At 38.9% G+C, this 15587-nt stretch overlaps 1 protein-coding gene across 1 annotated transcript in view; it reads right to left on the bottom strand.

Annotated features, from left to right (window-relative positions):
- The window catches only part of LOC126176597 (homeobox protein B-H1-like), a 521496-nt gene that overhangs the window by 500241 nt on the left and 5668 nt on the right, over positions 1-15587 (bottom strand). Inside the window, exon 2 of the mRNA XM_049923758.1 lies at positions 11660-11719. Within this exon, the coding sequence (XP_049779715.1) occupies positions 11660-11719 (60 nt within the window). The remainder of the gene's footprint in view (positions 1-11659; positions 11720-15587) is intronic.

The raw sequence follows: 15587 nt of genomic DNA, 5'->3' as shown, positions 1-15587 counted from the left end.
GATCTTCCCCGAGGTCGGCTTTTACCAGTTTTTCCATTCGTCTGTAAAGAATTCGCGTTAGTATTTTGCAGCTGTGACTTATTAAACTGATAGTTCGGTAATTTTCACATCTGTCAACACCTGCTTTCTTTGGGATTAGAATTGTTATATTCTTCTTGAAGTCTGAGGGTATTTCGCCTGTCTCATACATCGTGCTCACCAGATGGTAGAGTTTTGTCATGACTGGCTCTCCCGAGGCCATCAGTAGTTCAAATGGAATGTTGTCTACTCCCGGGGCCTTCTTTCGACTCAGGTCTTTCAGTGCTCTGTCAAACTCTTCACGCAGTATCTTATCTCCCATTTCGTCTTCATCTACATCCTCTTCTATTTCCATAATATTGTCCTCAAGTACATCGCCCTTGTATAAACCCTCTATATACTCCTTCCACCTTCCTGCCTTCCCTTCTTTGCTTAGATCTGGGTTGCCATCTGAGCTCTTGATATTCATACAAGTGGTTCTCTTCTCTCCAAAGGTCCCTTTAATTTTCCTGTAGGCAGTATCTATCTTACCCCTAGTGAGACAAGCCTCTACATCCTTACATTTGTCCTCTAGCCATCCCTGCTTAGCCATTTTGCACTTCCTGTCGATATCATTTTTGAGACGTTTGTATTCCTTTTTGCCTGCTTCATTTACTGCATTTTTATATTTTCTCCTTTCATCAATTAAATTCAATATTTCTTCTGTTACCCAAGGATTTCTATTAGCCCTCGTCTTTTTACCTACTTGATCCTCTGCTGCCTTCACTACTTCATCCCTCAGAGCTACCCATTCTTCTTCTACTGTATTTCTTTCCCCCATTCCTGTCAATTGTTCCCTTATGCTCTCCCTGAAACTCTCTACAACCTCTGGTTCTTTCAGTTTATCCAGGTCCCATCTCCTTAAATTCCCACCTTTTTGCAGTTTCTTTAGTTTCAATCTGCAGTTCATAACCAATAGATTGTGGTCAGAATCCACATCTGCCCCAGGAAATGTCTTACAATTTAAAACCTGGTTCCTAAATCTCTGTCTTACCATTATGTAATCTATCTGATACCTTTTAGTATCTACAGGATTCTTCCAGGTATACAACCTTCTTTTATGATTCTTGAACCAAGTGTTGGCTATGATTAAGTTACGCTCTGTGCAAAATTCTACAAGGCGGCTTCCTCTTTCATTCCTTCCCCCCAATCCATATTCACCTACTATGTTTCCTTCTCTCCCTTTTCCTACTGACGAATTCCAGTCACCCATGACTATTAGATTTTCGTCTCCCTTCACTACCTGAATAATTTCTTTTATCTCGTCATACATTTCATCTATTTCTTCATCATCTGCAGAGGTAGTTGGCATATAAACTTGTATTACTGTAGTAGGCATGGGCTTTGTGTCTATCTTGGCCACAATAATGCGTTCACTATGCTGTTTGTAGTAGCTAACCCGCACTCCTATTTTTTTTATTCATTATTAAACCTACTCCTGCATTACCCCTATTTGATTTTGTATTTATAACCCTGTAATCACCTGACTAAAAGTCTTGTTCCTCCTGCCACCGAACTTCACTAATTCCCACTATATCTAACTTTAACCTATCCATTTCCCTTTTTAAATTTTCTAACCTACCTGCCCGATTAAGGGATCTGACATTCCACGCTCCGATCCGTAGAACGCCAGTTTTCTTTCTCCTGATAACGACGTCCTCCCGAGTAGTCCCCGCCCGGAGATCCGAATGGGGGACTATTTTACCTCCGGAATATTTTACCCAAGAGGACGCCATCATCATTTAATTATACAGTAGAGCTGCATGTCCTCGGGAAAAATTACGGCTGTAGTTTCCCCTTGCTTTCAGCCGTTCGCAGTACCAGCACAGCAAGGCCGTTATGGTTAATGTTACGAAGCCAGATCAGTCAATCATCCAGACTGTTGCCCCTGCAACTACTGAAAAGGCTGCTGCCCCTCTTCAGGAACCACATGTTTGTCTGGCCTCTCAACAGATACCCCTCCGTTGTGGTTGCACCTACGGTACGGCCATCTGTATCGCAGAGGCACGCAAGCCTCCCCACCAACGGCAAGGTCCATGGTTCATGGGGGGGGTGTTTATTTATAGCAATCTGTTTTACAGAATGATGAAGTAATTCTCAGTGTATCGCGAGTGCTACTTACAATTCCTTCTCAGAAAGGAGTACACACTTGCTACAAAACATGCATCCTCTGCACCACTCCGGTGTCTAGTGACAGTTATTTCACCCATGCTTAGCACCCCCATTAAAAATTAACTACGTTATAATGTGTGCATTAAACATCATTTAATTTCTGGACTCCTTACTTTGAGACTGGTGGAATTTGGAAGACTTCATACTGCCAGTGCTTTATGTCTGACCACTGCCAGTAATAATGATGAAATAATAATAATAAAACCCGTGGAGGCCCGGGAAAAGAATAGGCCTTCTGTATGTTCTGCCAGTCGTAAAAGGCGACGAAAGGAACAAACCACTAATAGGGCTAACCCCCCTTTTAGTGTGATAGAACTAATGAAGCCTCGGACAAGCGCTGTCATGGTTGGGGACGACACTTGAACCCTATGCCCGTCCACAATGGTAACGACACTGCTAGCCACACGGAAAATGATTTAAATCCAAATAGAGGTGTTTTCCTCTTCCTGCAACCACCCTAGAAGGAAAGCAAAGACAGAGGATGAGATCGTCAGATGTAGTTAACCGACACCTCATGTTCTGTTATTACCAAGCAACAAACTTAGCAACCAACACAACTGGATACAGATCACAAGTATACACAACATTTATTACCAGATACCCAGAATTAAAATTTTTAACAGAACAACAACTAGCTGATCAGATCCGTGTAATAATAAAAAAATAACAGGATGCCCCAGTCAGAATTAGAAAACATCAAACAACAAGTATAACAAATACTGGAACAAAATAATGTGCAATCAGAAGAAAAAGAAAATACAGTAATTGACTCAAACATCCCAGAACAAATAAACAAAGAACACCACGCATCAATTAAACAATCAGAGGAAAACGAAATCTTAAGACAGCCTCCAGAACAAGCACAAATAGAACATGAAGTGACACACATGTTAGATATAGAAGAAAAATTTCAGCTAACATATATAGAATAAAAAGACACAAATGCAGACATTAGACCATTCTTGCATAGATCACCAAATAACCCACAAGTCGAAACAACAATAACAACTATCAACACAATCATACACAACAAAATAAATGAAAATGCAACTATGGAAGAGTTACAACTACTGGTTTATGTAGGAGCTCTCACTACACTTAATATACACACTAGGCAGAGATCAGAACAAACCAACACATAGATGAAACCCACAAAACCAGCATGGCAACACAGGCTACAGATCAGAATAGAAAAACTGAGAAAAGACATCAGACAGCTAACACAGTTTATAAGAAATTAAATATCAGACAAAAAACGGAAAAGGTTAGGTAAAGTCTCACAACAAGAAGCGATAGAGCAATTAGATGACAAAAAGCAGAAATTACAGGCATTGGCCAAACGACTTAGAAGATACAAAAAAAGTGAAAATAGAAGGAAACAAAACCAAACATTCAACACAAACCGAAAGAAATTTTATCAGACAATAGATAACACACACATTAAAATAGACAACCCACCAAACATAACAGACATGGAACACTTCTGGAGCAACATATGGTCAAACCCAGTACAGCATAACAAGCATGCATGGTGGATACAAACAGAAACAGACGCATACAAGATGATACCACAAATGCCTGAAGTGATAATTTTGCAACATGAAGTCACCCGAGCAATTAATTCTACTCACAATTGGAAAGCCCCTGGAAAAGATAAAATAGCAAATTTCTGGCTAAAGAAATTCGCCTCAAACACATTCACATCTCACTAAATTATTTAACAGTTACATTGCAGAGCCATACACATTCCCTGATACACTTACACATGGTATAACTTATCTGAAACATAAAGATCAAGCAGACACAGCAAACCCAGCTAAATATCGCCCCATAACATGCCTACCAACAATATACAAAATATTAACTTCAGACATTACACAGGAATTAATCACACATACAACACAGAACAAAATTATAAATGAAGAACAAAAAGTCTGTTGCAAAGGAGCACGAGGATGTAAAGAGCAACTGATAATAGATGGAGAGGTGACATATCAAGCTAAAACTAAATGAAGATCACTACACTATGCGTACATTGATTACCAAAACGTTTTTGATAGTGTACCCCACTCATGGTTACTACAAATATTGGAAATACACAAAGTAGATCCTAAATTGATACAGTTCCTAAACATAGTAATGAAAAATTGGAAAACCACACTTCATATCCAAACAAGTTCAAATAATATCACATTACAGCCAATACAGACTAAGCGTGGAATACACCAAGGAGACTCATTAAGTTCTTTCTGGTTCTGCCTTGCTCTGAAACCACTATCCAACATGCTAAATAATACAAATTATGGATACAATATTACTGGAACATACCAACACAAAATCACACATTTGCTATATATGGATGATCTAAAACTACTGGCAGCAACAAATCAACAACTCAACCAATTACTAAAGATAACAGAAGTATTCAGCAATGATATAAATATGGCTTTTGGAACAGACAAATGTAAGAAAAATAGCATAGTCAAAGGAAAACACACTAAACAAGAAGATTACATATTGGATAACCATAGCGACTGCATAGAAGCGATGGAAAAAACAGATGCCTATAAATATCTAGGATACAGACAAAAAATAGGAATAGATAATACAAATATTAAAGAAGAACTAAAAGAAAAATATAGACAAAGACTAACAAATACTGATAACAGAATTGACAGCAAGAAACAAGACAAAAGCTATAAATACTTATGCTATACCAATATTGACCTACTCATTTGGAGTAGTGAAATGGTGGAGTAACACAGACCTAGAAGCACTCAATATACTTACACGATCACAATGCCACAAATATAGAATACATCACATACAAAGATTCACATTAAGCAGAAAGGAAGGAGGAAGGGGATTTATCGACATAAAAAACCTACATTATGGACAGGTAGACAATTTAAGAAAATTCTTTCTAGAACGAACAGAAAATAGCAAAATACACAAAGCAATCACTCATATAAATACATCGGCTACACCACTGCAACTTCATAACCACTTCTACAACCCTTTAGATCACGTAACATCAACAGATACGAAGAAAGTAAATTGGAAAAAGAAAACACTACATGGCAAGCACCTGTATCATCTAACACAGCCACACATCGAACAAGATACATCCAACACATGGCTAAGAAAAGGCAGTATATACATTGAGACGGAAGAATTCATGATTGCGATACAGGATCAAACAATAAACACCAGATATTACAGCAAGCATATTATTAAAGATCCCAATACCACAACAGATAAATGCAGACTTCGCAAACAACAAATAGAAACAGTAGATCACATCACAAGCGGATGTACAATACTAGCAAATACAGAATACCTCAGAAGACATGACAATGTAGCAAGAATAATACATCAACAGCTTGCCTTACAACATAAACTTATAAAACAACTTATAAAAAATAGAAGAAAACAGGATAAAAAATTGAAAAAATACATCCAACTGGCTGAGGAAGTCAAGGACACGGGGCATCAGGATGAAGTTGACATTATACCAATTATACTATCAACTACAGGAGTCATACCACACAGTATCCACCAGTACATCAACGCAATACAGCTACATCCAAACTTATATATACAACTACAGAAATCTGTAATTATTGATACATGTTCAATTACCCAAAAGTTCCTAAATGCAATGTAACATATACCGTACAGTTAAAAGGAAGTCACGCTTGATCAAGGTCTGCATCACTCTCCATTTTTGACCAGACATAACGCCTGAGCCAGGGAAGAGAAATAATAATAATAATTATTATTATTATTATTATTTATTCTCGTATCAGAAAGATACATATTATTTACACAGTTATGACTAAGTTGTTGGCCACTTCCAACACATTTTCTGCTCCTTGATGAAGTTCATATTCTGTGCAGGATGCTGGACACAATTGCCACTGAAGCATGTGATGCACAATCTGGTCTTCTCGACAGCTGGACTGAACATCATGTTGATCAACACAGCCTTATCTTGCCAAATTGCCTTGGATCTGCCAATTCCAAACCTCACTATGTTCAGGAACTTCCAAATCATTTATTTCTCACCGTAGTCATGAGGCAGGATTTCTGAAACTCTATTCCAGCAAGAGGGGAGCCAGGTCGTAGCGTTTCGTAGCTGCAGCTTAGCTTTCCCAGAAATGGTCCCAAATGCCATCGATGTTCTCAGGCCACTCCTCCTTCGCTTCATTCGCTGCGGGTGCCTATAAAGAGGATACGTTCTCTCCTGCTCCACTTTCTTTCTTTCCTTATTCACGGCCATTTCTCTTCAAACGGGAGGTGGTGCTATTCCTATGAGGTGGTAAAGCCGTTCGATAGGTGTGAAACACCCTGATATGATTCTGCAGTTGTCTTTGAGAGTTATGTCCATCTATTTGACATGTCCACCTATTTGGCATGTGCTGAATTATACGAAACAGGAAAGATTGATTCTAAATCACTTATCACCTGTAACTGAACCCTTATATATATATATCTCAGCAATCTGCATTTCGGCGTGGCGAAAGCTGTAGTGGACAGCTGCTAAACCTCACACTGTGTATAGAAGTTGGGTTTGAAGCTCGTAAGGTGACAAGAGTGGTATTTTTCGACTTATTACCAGCTATTACTAGCCAGGGTCTACAAACTGACCAACGATTCTAATCTAACTAGGCTCACACACACTCTTTTGGAGAAAAGCAGGTTCTTCGCCGACTGCCAAGATCAGCGTAGCCGATGGAGACTACAGAGAAAACTGCCTCCCACAGGGAAGTGCGCTGGGTCCTGTTCTATCCAGCATATACACAAATGACTAACCCAAAGCACTCAATACTAGCAGCTTCTTGTATGCCGATGAACTTGCTCTAGCCACCCAGAGCACAGATTTTGAATCACTGGAAAACAACCTCACGAATGCCCTTAAACAACTTTTGAGACAATACATCACAAACCATGTTAAATCAAATCCCAAAAAGACACAAGTGTGTGCTTTTCATTTGAGAAACAGGAGAGCTAGTCGCAAATTGAAAATAGTATGGTTAGGTCTTGAACTGGAACACTATGAAGCCCCAAAATATCTAGGAACCATACTTAACAGATCTCTTACTTTCAAGAAACACTAAATGAATTGGAAGTCAAAACTTTCCACCAGACACAATCTTCTACATAAACTGGCTGGATCACAGTGGGGTAGTCAACCTGAAACTCTACGAACCTCTGAAATGGCACTAGGTTATTCTGCAGCAGAGTATGCATGTCCTGCTTGGTATAATAATAATAATAATAATAATAATAATAATAATACAGTATAGGCCTTGCAGCAGGTTAATTGTGTTTTGTTGTGCTGTCAATTGGTTCAGTTTTTGTTGTAAAATGAATTACGAAGCATTTTCGGGACTATTGTGGGAACTGCCTACAACCAGGAGAAGATATTTTCATGAGATTTTTAAGGGGGGATGTAATGGACTTTGGTCCAAAAAATCGATTTTTCAAAAATATTATTTTCTTGATCTACACAGTTTAATCTATGTTGTGTGTGAATTTTATCCTGATAGCAGCTTTAGGAATGCCTTTAAATTGTTAAACTGATTGACTCTGCTTTGAAGGACTTTTCCGACATTTGGGAACCTGCTTGCTTTAGCTGAATTTCTGTCAGTTTGAAGGCTATTTTCTTTCTATATCTTTGATTAACATCTTTATCTCTGCCTGAAAACCTTCTTGCATGTGGTTGATTTACGTTTTGACAATGCGAATACATGTTAGTAGGGGGAAGGTTGAATTCGCAAACCTTTACGTGGAAGTCAAGATTTATGCATAATGGGTGGTGGAAAAACTGTGTTTAGGAAACGGAGGTTTCATGGAAATAGGTTTACCAACAAAAAAGAGGAAACAGCTCGAAATGAAGAACATAAGTTCTCAGCTTCAGCATCGAAACTTGTGGCTCAAAAATTGTACAGGTGCGTGAATGACGTTGATATGGATTCCATCGGATTCAGACTTATTAATCTGCAATTCGTGGCTATGAATTTTCATTTTACTCCTCCAAAAAAACTGACGCTGGTACCTATGAAAGCAATTTCACGTTAGCGTATGCTCTGAGTTGCCTTGTACAGGACAGGGAAGTAGGTAATATATTGTGTAGTTTTCTGAACGTGCCTCTCTCTACCTTGTGCAAAGTTTGAAAAATAAATAAAGAAATGTCTGATGTTGTATGCAATACAGACAGAGTTTCTATAAAGAAAGCAGTGAAGGAACTGGTGGAAATAAACCAAAAAGAAACAGATCCTGGGGTAGATATTCATGACAGTGAATCTCCTACAAATGTTACTGACCTGTGTGTGTCTGTAGATGGGATGTGGATGAAAAGGGGTCACACATCTCTGTATGGAGTTGCATCTGTTATTGGTATTGACCTAGGTAAAGTTTTACATGTAGAAATTCTGTCTAAATACTGCCACCAGTGTGCAACAAGGAAAATGTTCAACAATGAAGACAGTGAGAAACTGTGACGAGAAAAGTATGCAGTAGCATGCTCTAAAAATTATAGTGGCTCAAGTGGGGGCATGGAGACTGCTGCAGTTGTGATGATGTTCTCCAGATCTGAGGACCAGTATGGTCTTAGATATACTAAATACCTTGGTGATGGGGACTCCTCTTCGTTCAGAGCTGTAACAGATAAAAATCCGTACAATACAACAATAGAAAAGTTGTAATGTGTTGACCACATCCAAAAGAGATTTGATGGTAGGCTTCGTCGCTTGCTGAAAGAGAAGAAAGGTGAAGTACTTGATAACGGAAAATCGCTAGGAGAAGAAAAAAGGCAGGCTTACTCTGAAATAAGTTGATTCTCTTGAGTTATTTTATGGGGAGCTATCAGGAGAAAAACACATAATTTAGAGGCAATGAGGCGTGCTGTGTGGGCAATTTTTTTCCACAAACTGTCCACTGACCAAACACCAACGTAGAATCTGTGTCCGAAAGACGATTATGTAAGTTCAACAACAGAAATGAAACGTATTCACATTAACACTCATTACCAGAACATGTTACGAATTCAATGAAGCCCACATTCAGGTTTCTTGCAAAGGCTGATTTACTGTGGAAATGTTTTCACGGGAAGACACAAAATGCAAATGAAAGCGTCAATAATTTAATTTGGATTAGATGGTCAAAAAGGACATTCTGTGGACTTAAATTACTCAAAATAGGTGTCTGTGATAATGTTATAGTAACGAAATAATGGCAGAATTGTTGAAGAGAGTTAGTATAGATCCTGGTGTGTTTACAACAAAAGCATTTTACATCATCGACGAAAGCAGGACCAAGAAAGCTAATAGATCGGTGTCTTACCTGCAAATACAGGCCAGGCAGGTTCAAATGGCTCGAGCACTATGGGACTTAACTTCTGAGGTTATCAATCCCCTAGAACTTAGAACTACTTAAACCTAACTAACCTAAGGACATCACACACATTCATGCCAGAGGCAGGATTCGAACCTACGACCGTAGCGGTAGCTCGGCTCCAGACTGTAGCGCCTAGAACCTCACGACCACACCGTCCGGCAGGCCAAGCAGGTTAGAAGAGGAGAGAAGAGAAACCTGGAGGATGAAGAGTATCATTATGTAGGATTTTAAAACTGAGGTAAGCTTATTACATGTAGAAGTATGAGAAGAAAATCTTTTCACCTCATTTTTTTTCATTTTTTACGTTATTAGAAACCTTTTTTTCAAAAAGTATATGCGCTAATGCTATGAAATTTTCAGGAACTGTTCGCAACATGTTGTTGTCTCCCTGGAACTAAAAAATACGTTTCCTGCAATTACATTCTGTTTTTTAGATGATTTTATGTTTAAAAAATTAATTTTGGACTGCAAAATTAAAAGCTCTGTTAATGATACAATTTGTACCATAAATTAATAACTATAGTTCATTGGTCTTATAACCTTCTCAGAACACTACAATAAATGTTTCAGATTAATTTCATGATTAGAATTTGAGTTATGGCTTTTTATAAAAAAGACGATAAAAACATTAAAAATTCAAATTTCTGGCAAAATATTAATCCTGGATATTTTCTTGTATTTTTTCGTTAAAACACAGCTCTTTTGCTTGACGCATGCAAAATTTTAGTTTTTATATTAATAAATACGGCTGTAAAGATTTTTTAAATAAATGTTTATATTTCCCGTTGTATTCCTCCTTAAGCCTACGTTATGTATGTATCTCAATTTTGCTATCATAGGCTCATGCTATGAAGTGCAAAGTGTCTTGTGTTAATGCTGGTATTTGTAAAAAATGTAATTTATCTAATCAGTATTAGAGTTCTACGAAATAGTGATAACAGTAATAAAAAAAAATTTTTCCCGATTGAAACACAGCTGAACTATTTTGTTTTCACCACCTACAAAATTTAATTTTATCTGTCAGAAGGCAGGCTAATTACTCCCAGGTTGGGAATCAATTATATAGATATTACTACCAGTGGCGCTAACAACTAAAATCGCTGAAATTGAACAAAGCTTCAGGACTTGACGGGATTCCTGTCAGATTCTATACGGAATTCGTAGCTGAGTTACCTCCAGTTGTAACCACCACATGCCGAAGATCCGTTGAAGAAAAACTGGGGATAGTTTTAAGTGATATGCCTGATTACATTGTTACAGATACTAGACTAAATAAAAGAAGCACAGCCACTAAGAAATAAACGTCAACAGAAGGAAACCTACACAACTGTTACCCATTCTGTACAACAGTAAAATGTTCCATATGGAAACAAATATTTCTTTTGTGACGTTTTCCAGTTATGGACAGCACTATCACTTGAAACGAAGTTGGATTTTTTTCAAAGTGCCTATTTATGAATGTTAGGAAATCTAATAAAATGAGCAGGATGTAAGACTGATGACAATGCAATGTTAGTACACGTTGATGATAGTTGTCGGAATATTGTGATTTTTTGGAATGCGTGATTATCAGGAAAGTTTATGGATTAGGAGTTACTATCTTTTGAATTTTTTCTACACTTTCAGTTTCTCTCCAAAAGCGCTAACGAAAATGCTATGTACGACTTCAGGCATACAGGATACTGAAGGACCACATTGCCAAACATTGCGGAAGACAGATCTTGCACAGTAAGACTTTATTGTTAAGGTAACATATACCTTTTGGCTAGTCGCTTATAAGTTGTACGCATTCTATGTGCTTGAGAGTCTGGGAATTGATTAAAATTGATTTATTAATAGTAAGTTCGAATGAATAGGTGTTCAGAAGACTCCCTAGAGCTTAGTTGCCTGCACGATATGTTCACTTGTGTCGAGCATGTTAAAAGCTCCGTTTCACGTCGTGTAACGTCTGGTTGATTCGGGTTATCGGCTCCAGTCTGTGAGCAATCAGAGTATTTCACATGTAGATTCTTTAAGCTACACAACTTACGGCAGAACGAGACTAACGCCTCTTCGTCCGGGTTCTCTGGAACTGAACTCACAGTCACGTCTGCAATGAGAAGAATTGCCATAGCAATATTTAAAATTTATTTTACTTGGTACGTGATGGTTCTGTGTTACTCCCTCTTTCAATCTTCATTTTTATAAATAATTTACCCTACCACTTCTCGGAAGTAGTTTATCATACCACTCGTCAGAAGCAAGGGCAGTGGTGTTTGCAAATAATATTATCACTTTTGTTAAAGACACAGTGATGCTGATACCCGGTAGATGGTTCCTGCGACAACAGAAGAAGCAGAAAATTGGTTTAGAAGAAACTTCTTTATAGTAAATGAGAAGGAAACGGTTTCGAGAAGCCTTAGAGACATAAGAATAGAAGCGAGAAGGAGTATAATACTTTAATTAGGGGCGTGTAGCATTGTAAAAACATCTGCAGTAGGGAACAGGATGAAAGGAGAGTCTTTCGAGCACAGTTCACAGTTTCACTGGTAAATATTTTAGCAATATTGTGTTTGCGCATTTCACGTTGCACTTATTCGTTGATATTTTCCACTTTTTTTATATTATGTGAACGTGTCTGTTGGAGTCGAAGAAATCATAATCTGAACTTAGTGTTAATAGCTTCTTTCATATTCACGTGTGGCGATACATCGTGGGGTCAAGTGTAACTAATCAGTAACCTGTTCTCTTTCTGAGCTGGCCAAGTGGTCTTCACAGCACTGCAACTTGCATTGTCGCGGTAGACATATACAGGAAAAACCTGGTAACTTATGCAAACAGTAAAGCTATCTCGTTAGACAAGGAATGTGTAAAGTACTGTTCATTATCAGAGGCAGGAAAAGTGTTTTGTGCGATACCAGAACCGGTGCATATGCACTGCTGATTTACGTTTCTATCTTCGTTACAAAGCAAATACTATAATATGTGATACAAAATTTCGAAAGGAAGGAAGATAAAGGTTTAAAGTCCTGGCGACGATAAGGTTTTTAGCGACGCGACTCTAACTCGGATTGAGGAAGAAAACAGTCTACGTTCTTATCAGTTAAACCATACCGACAAAGACATTAAGCAGTTCAGGACTAATGACTAAGCAAGGATTACAGTCTTGCTCCTTCCGAAAGCGACTCCATTGCATTAATCACTGCGCCACTTTACTAGGCACAGAATTTCGATAGATCAAGAATCCTGTCGAAATCGAGGACTTTAGGGACCAACCTCTAGGTCAGGAAAAGAAAGAGCAACGAAAGGAATTGGCCGAGGGATTGTTGGCCGAGGTATTTTTGACGCAAAAATCTCTCATGCAATAAGCAAAACTTCAATGCTATAAATAAAAATGGCTATATCGGACTTTTAACCTCTGTCCTCTATAATACGAGTCCGTTTTCTCGGTCACGGAGCCTACTCGTTTGATCAGTACTGATATAAGGTTTAACCATTTAAAAACCTTACGAAGAACTGAAATTAGATCTTCCGCATGCTATGAAACCGAATAAAAGAGTCGTTTTATTTTTCCTGAGGAATTCCCTATCACACATTTCACAATTGAGTGGTACTTACACTTTAGGATGAACGACAGTTTGGGTTCACAGAGAGCATCTGTCACAAAGTTCAGTTGGTGACTTTTCTGCCAGTTAGCTAGACCAACAAACAGTCCTTTCGCTCTGAACACCACCCTAGAAAATAAACAGAAATCACTCAGACTTAGGATAGAGTGGGCTCACTGGTGTGCTGTTTGACTACAATGCCTCTTGCTTATCTTTAGTAACTACGTTGACGTTAAGGAATTGAACTGTTTAATTATGTGTTCCACAGATATTTTGTACGGTATCTATTGAAATGTTGTAGATTGAGTCACTCATTCAGCTGTGTCTACATGAATTCTATCTGTTCTGCTCCTCTACAGATTAGTGGATAGGACAGTGGTTTAAAGCTGAACGTATTAGACTTCGGCATTAGAGACGTTATCTGAGAAACGTTCGGAAACTTACCAATAAAAGGAAACATGTCTTGTAATAAGACATATAACTACCTTCTAGTTTCATTTTGAGAGGTGGCATGAGCCCCCTCTCATATTTCTATCTTAGTCTGAGTAATTCGATCTTCCTCTCTAATTGCATGCGGTGAAAAGTCGCTATTCCTTCACATGTGGACTTCCCACGCAGCGTCTCTCGTCACCCGAGTGGTCTGGTGACAGGCGGGCAATGCTGATCTTGAAAGGGTTAAGCCGATGGGTGTGAGGGAGTCGAGTGGATGCTTTCCAGACGTCGACATTGTCATAAGAGCGGCGGAGACACGCCCGCAGGGGCCTGAAGGAGCAGCTGGGCTAGAGATTCCGTTACTTCGCAGAAACTAAGCGAAAACACTTTCTGTCGGGCTACCAGTGAGGCGTGGGAATGACTTGTGTTCCCAGGCAGTCTTGGCGGGCAAAATCCCGCGTTTTCTGCAAAATCGTAACTATGATTGGCTTGCTCAGGGCATAGCTCCGTGACGTAGCAAAATCGGCGCAGAAATTGGCGCCAAGAATCCCCATTGGTGGAATGGTAGTGCTTCGGCAATAGAGTGGAATTTTCCGCTGGTTTTCGAGTTGCTGATTGGAACGTTTAACCACAGCCACTGTCGTGGGGGCAGGAATGTTCTGTGTTCAGTTTGTACGGGTGCTCTTGTGGGAGTCGGCTCTCGCCATTCGGTTGGAGTAGGTTACAAGACTGAGCTCTCGCTGCTCTGGACAGCCTGCCTTCCGTTGGCTGTCTAATATACTTTTATTTAATTGTAACTTTTTGACGAAGTTGCTGAAGTTTCGACTTCAACGTTACTTTCTGAGTACAGCTGACAATTGAGCGTTCTGCGTACAAGCGGCCTATGTTGTCTGTCTTGAGCAGTTTTGGCTAAAGTTGACTGTATCAGAGTTACTGTGTGACTTCGCTTGTTAAAAATCAATCACTGTACTGTCAGTGATTGTGTGGCGAGCCTTCTTCGTCTCCCTCAGAGGCGCATTTGTATTGCTAGGAAGCGTTTAGTCTGGGACAACCAGACCAGGATAATTTGTTTGGGGCTATACTTGCGACATTATCATCACCACAATGGGACGTCGAAGCAAACAGCCATCGCCTCCGCTACGCCAGATCGTGTTCTTGCAGTTAAGAAGACAGCTTGGTAATGGATGTCCGCAGCAGCGGCAGATTAGGGATTTTCCTAGGTGATAATCAGAGCTCAGCAGAGCGCGCCTGTTCGTCTTTTTTCTAACTTTGTTCTGTCTTGGGTGTTTATTGTCTGAGTTCTCACTACTGTAGCAGCAGTTAATGTTGCGTTGGCTGTGTGTTTCTCTTAATATTTGAGTTGCAAGGAATTGGCTCCATATACCACTTCGTCATAAATGTCACAATCTAGTTTAGGGCCAACTTCACCTTCACAGCATTTATTTAAGTATCCAAATTGAGCCAATTTGATGTATTGTAAATGTTTCATGTGTTTTGTTTATTATTTTGAGTTTAGTCATAATAAATCATATTGTTATTTTGGACAGAACTTTCATTCTGTTAATCGGTAGAGCAACCCTTTCATTTCTCACTACGCTAATGAAACTTTCCTTTATTTAACTTATTTATCAAATTAAATTATTGCCGGTGCCAAACTCGTTTCTACTCCACTTGCAGGATCGATTACTGTCAGTTCGCGTTTCTTTTTAATCCACGTGCAACGGCAAAAGTCGGAGTTAGAAAAGGGGGTCTTAGAGAATCATTTATATATGAAGATTCTAGAAGAATTTAGTGTTAAATACACTACTAGCCCCGGCACCTCGCAATTTCACCTCTGTTATTGAATGAGTTGTCAAGAAGACGTTATTTTAATTCACATTTAAAATTTATTTTAGTACGTGCCACACATTTGATGTTACTGAGCAAATAGGAAAAATTGTG

The sequence above is a fragment of the Schistocerca cancellata genome, chromosome 3, assembly GCF_023864275.1.
Source record: "Schistocerca cancellata isolate TAMUIC-IGC-003103 chromosome 3, iqSchCanc2.1, whole genome shotgun sequence".
Lineage (NCBI taxonomy): Eukaryota > Metazoa > Arthropoda > Insecta > Orthoptera > Acrididae > Schistocerca > Schistocerca cancellata.
The sequence above is the reverse complement of the archived record's forward strand: the minus strand, read 5'-3'. Positions and strand labels throughout refer to the sequence as shown.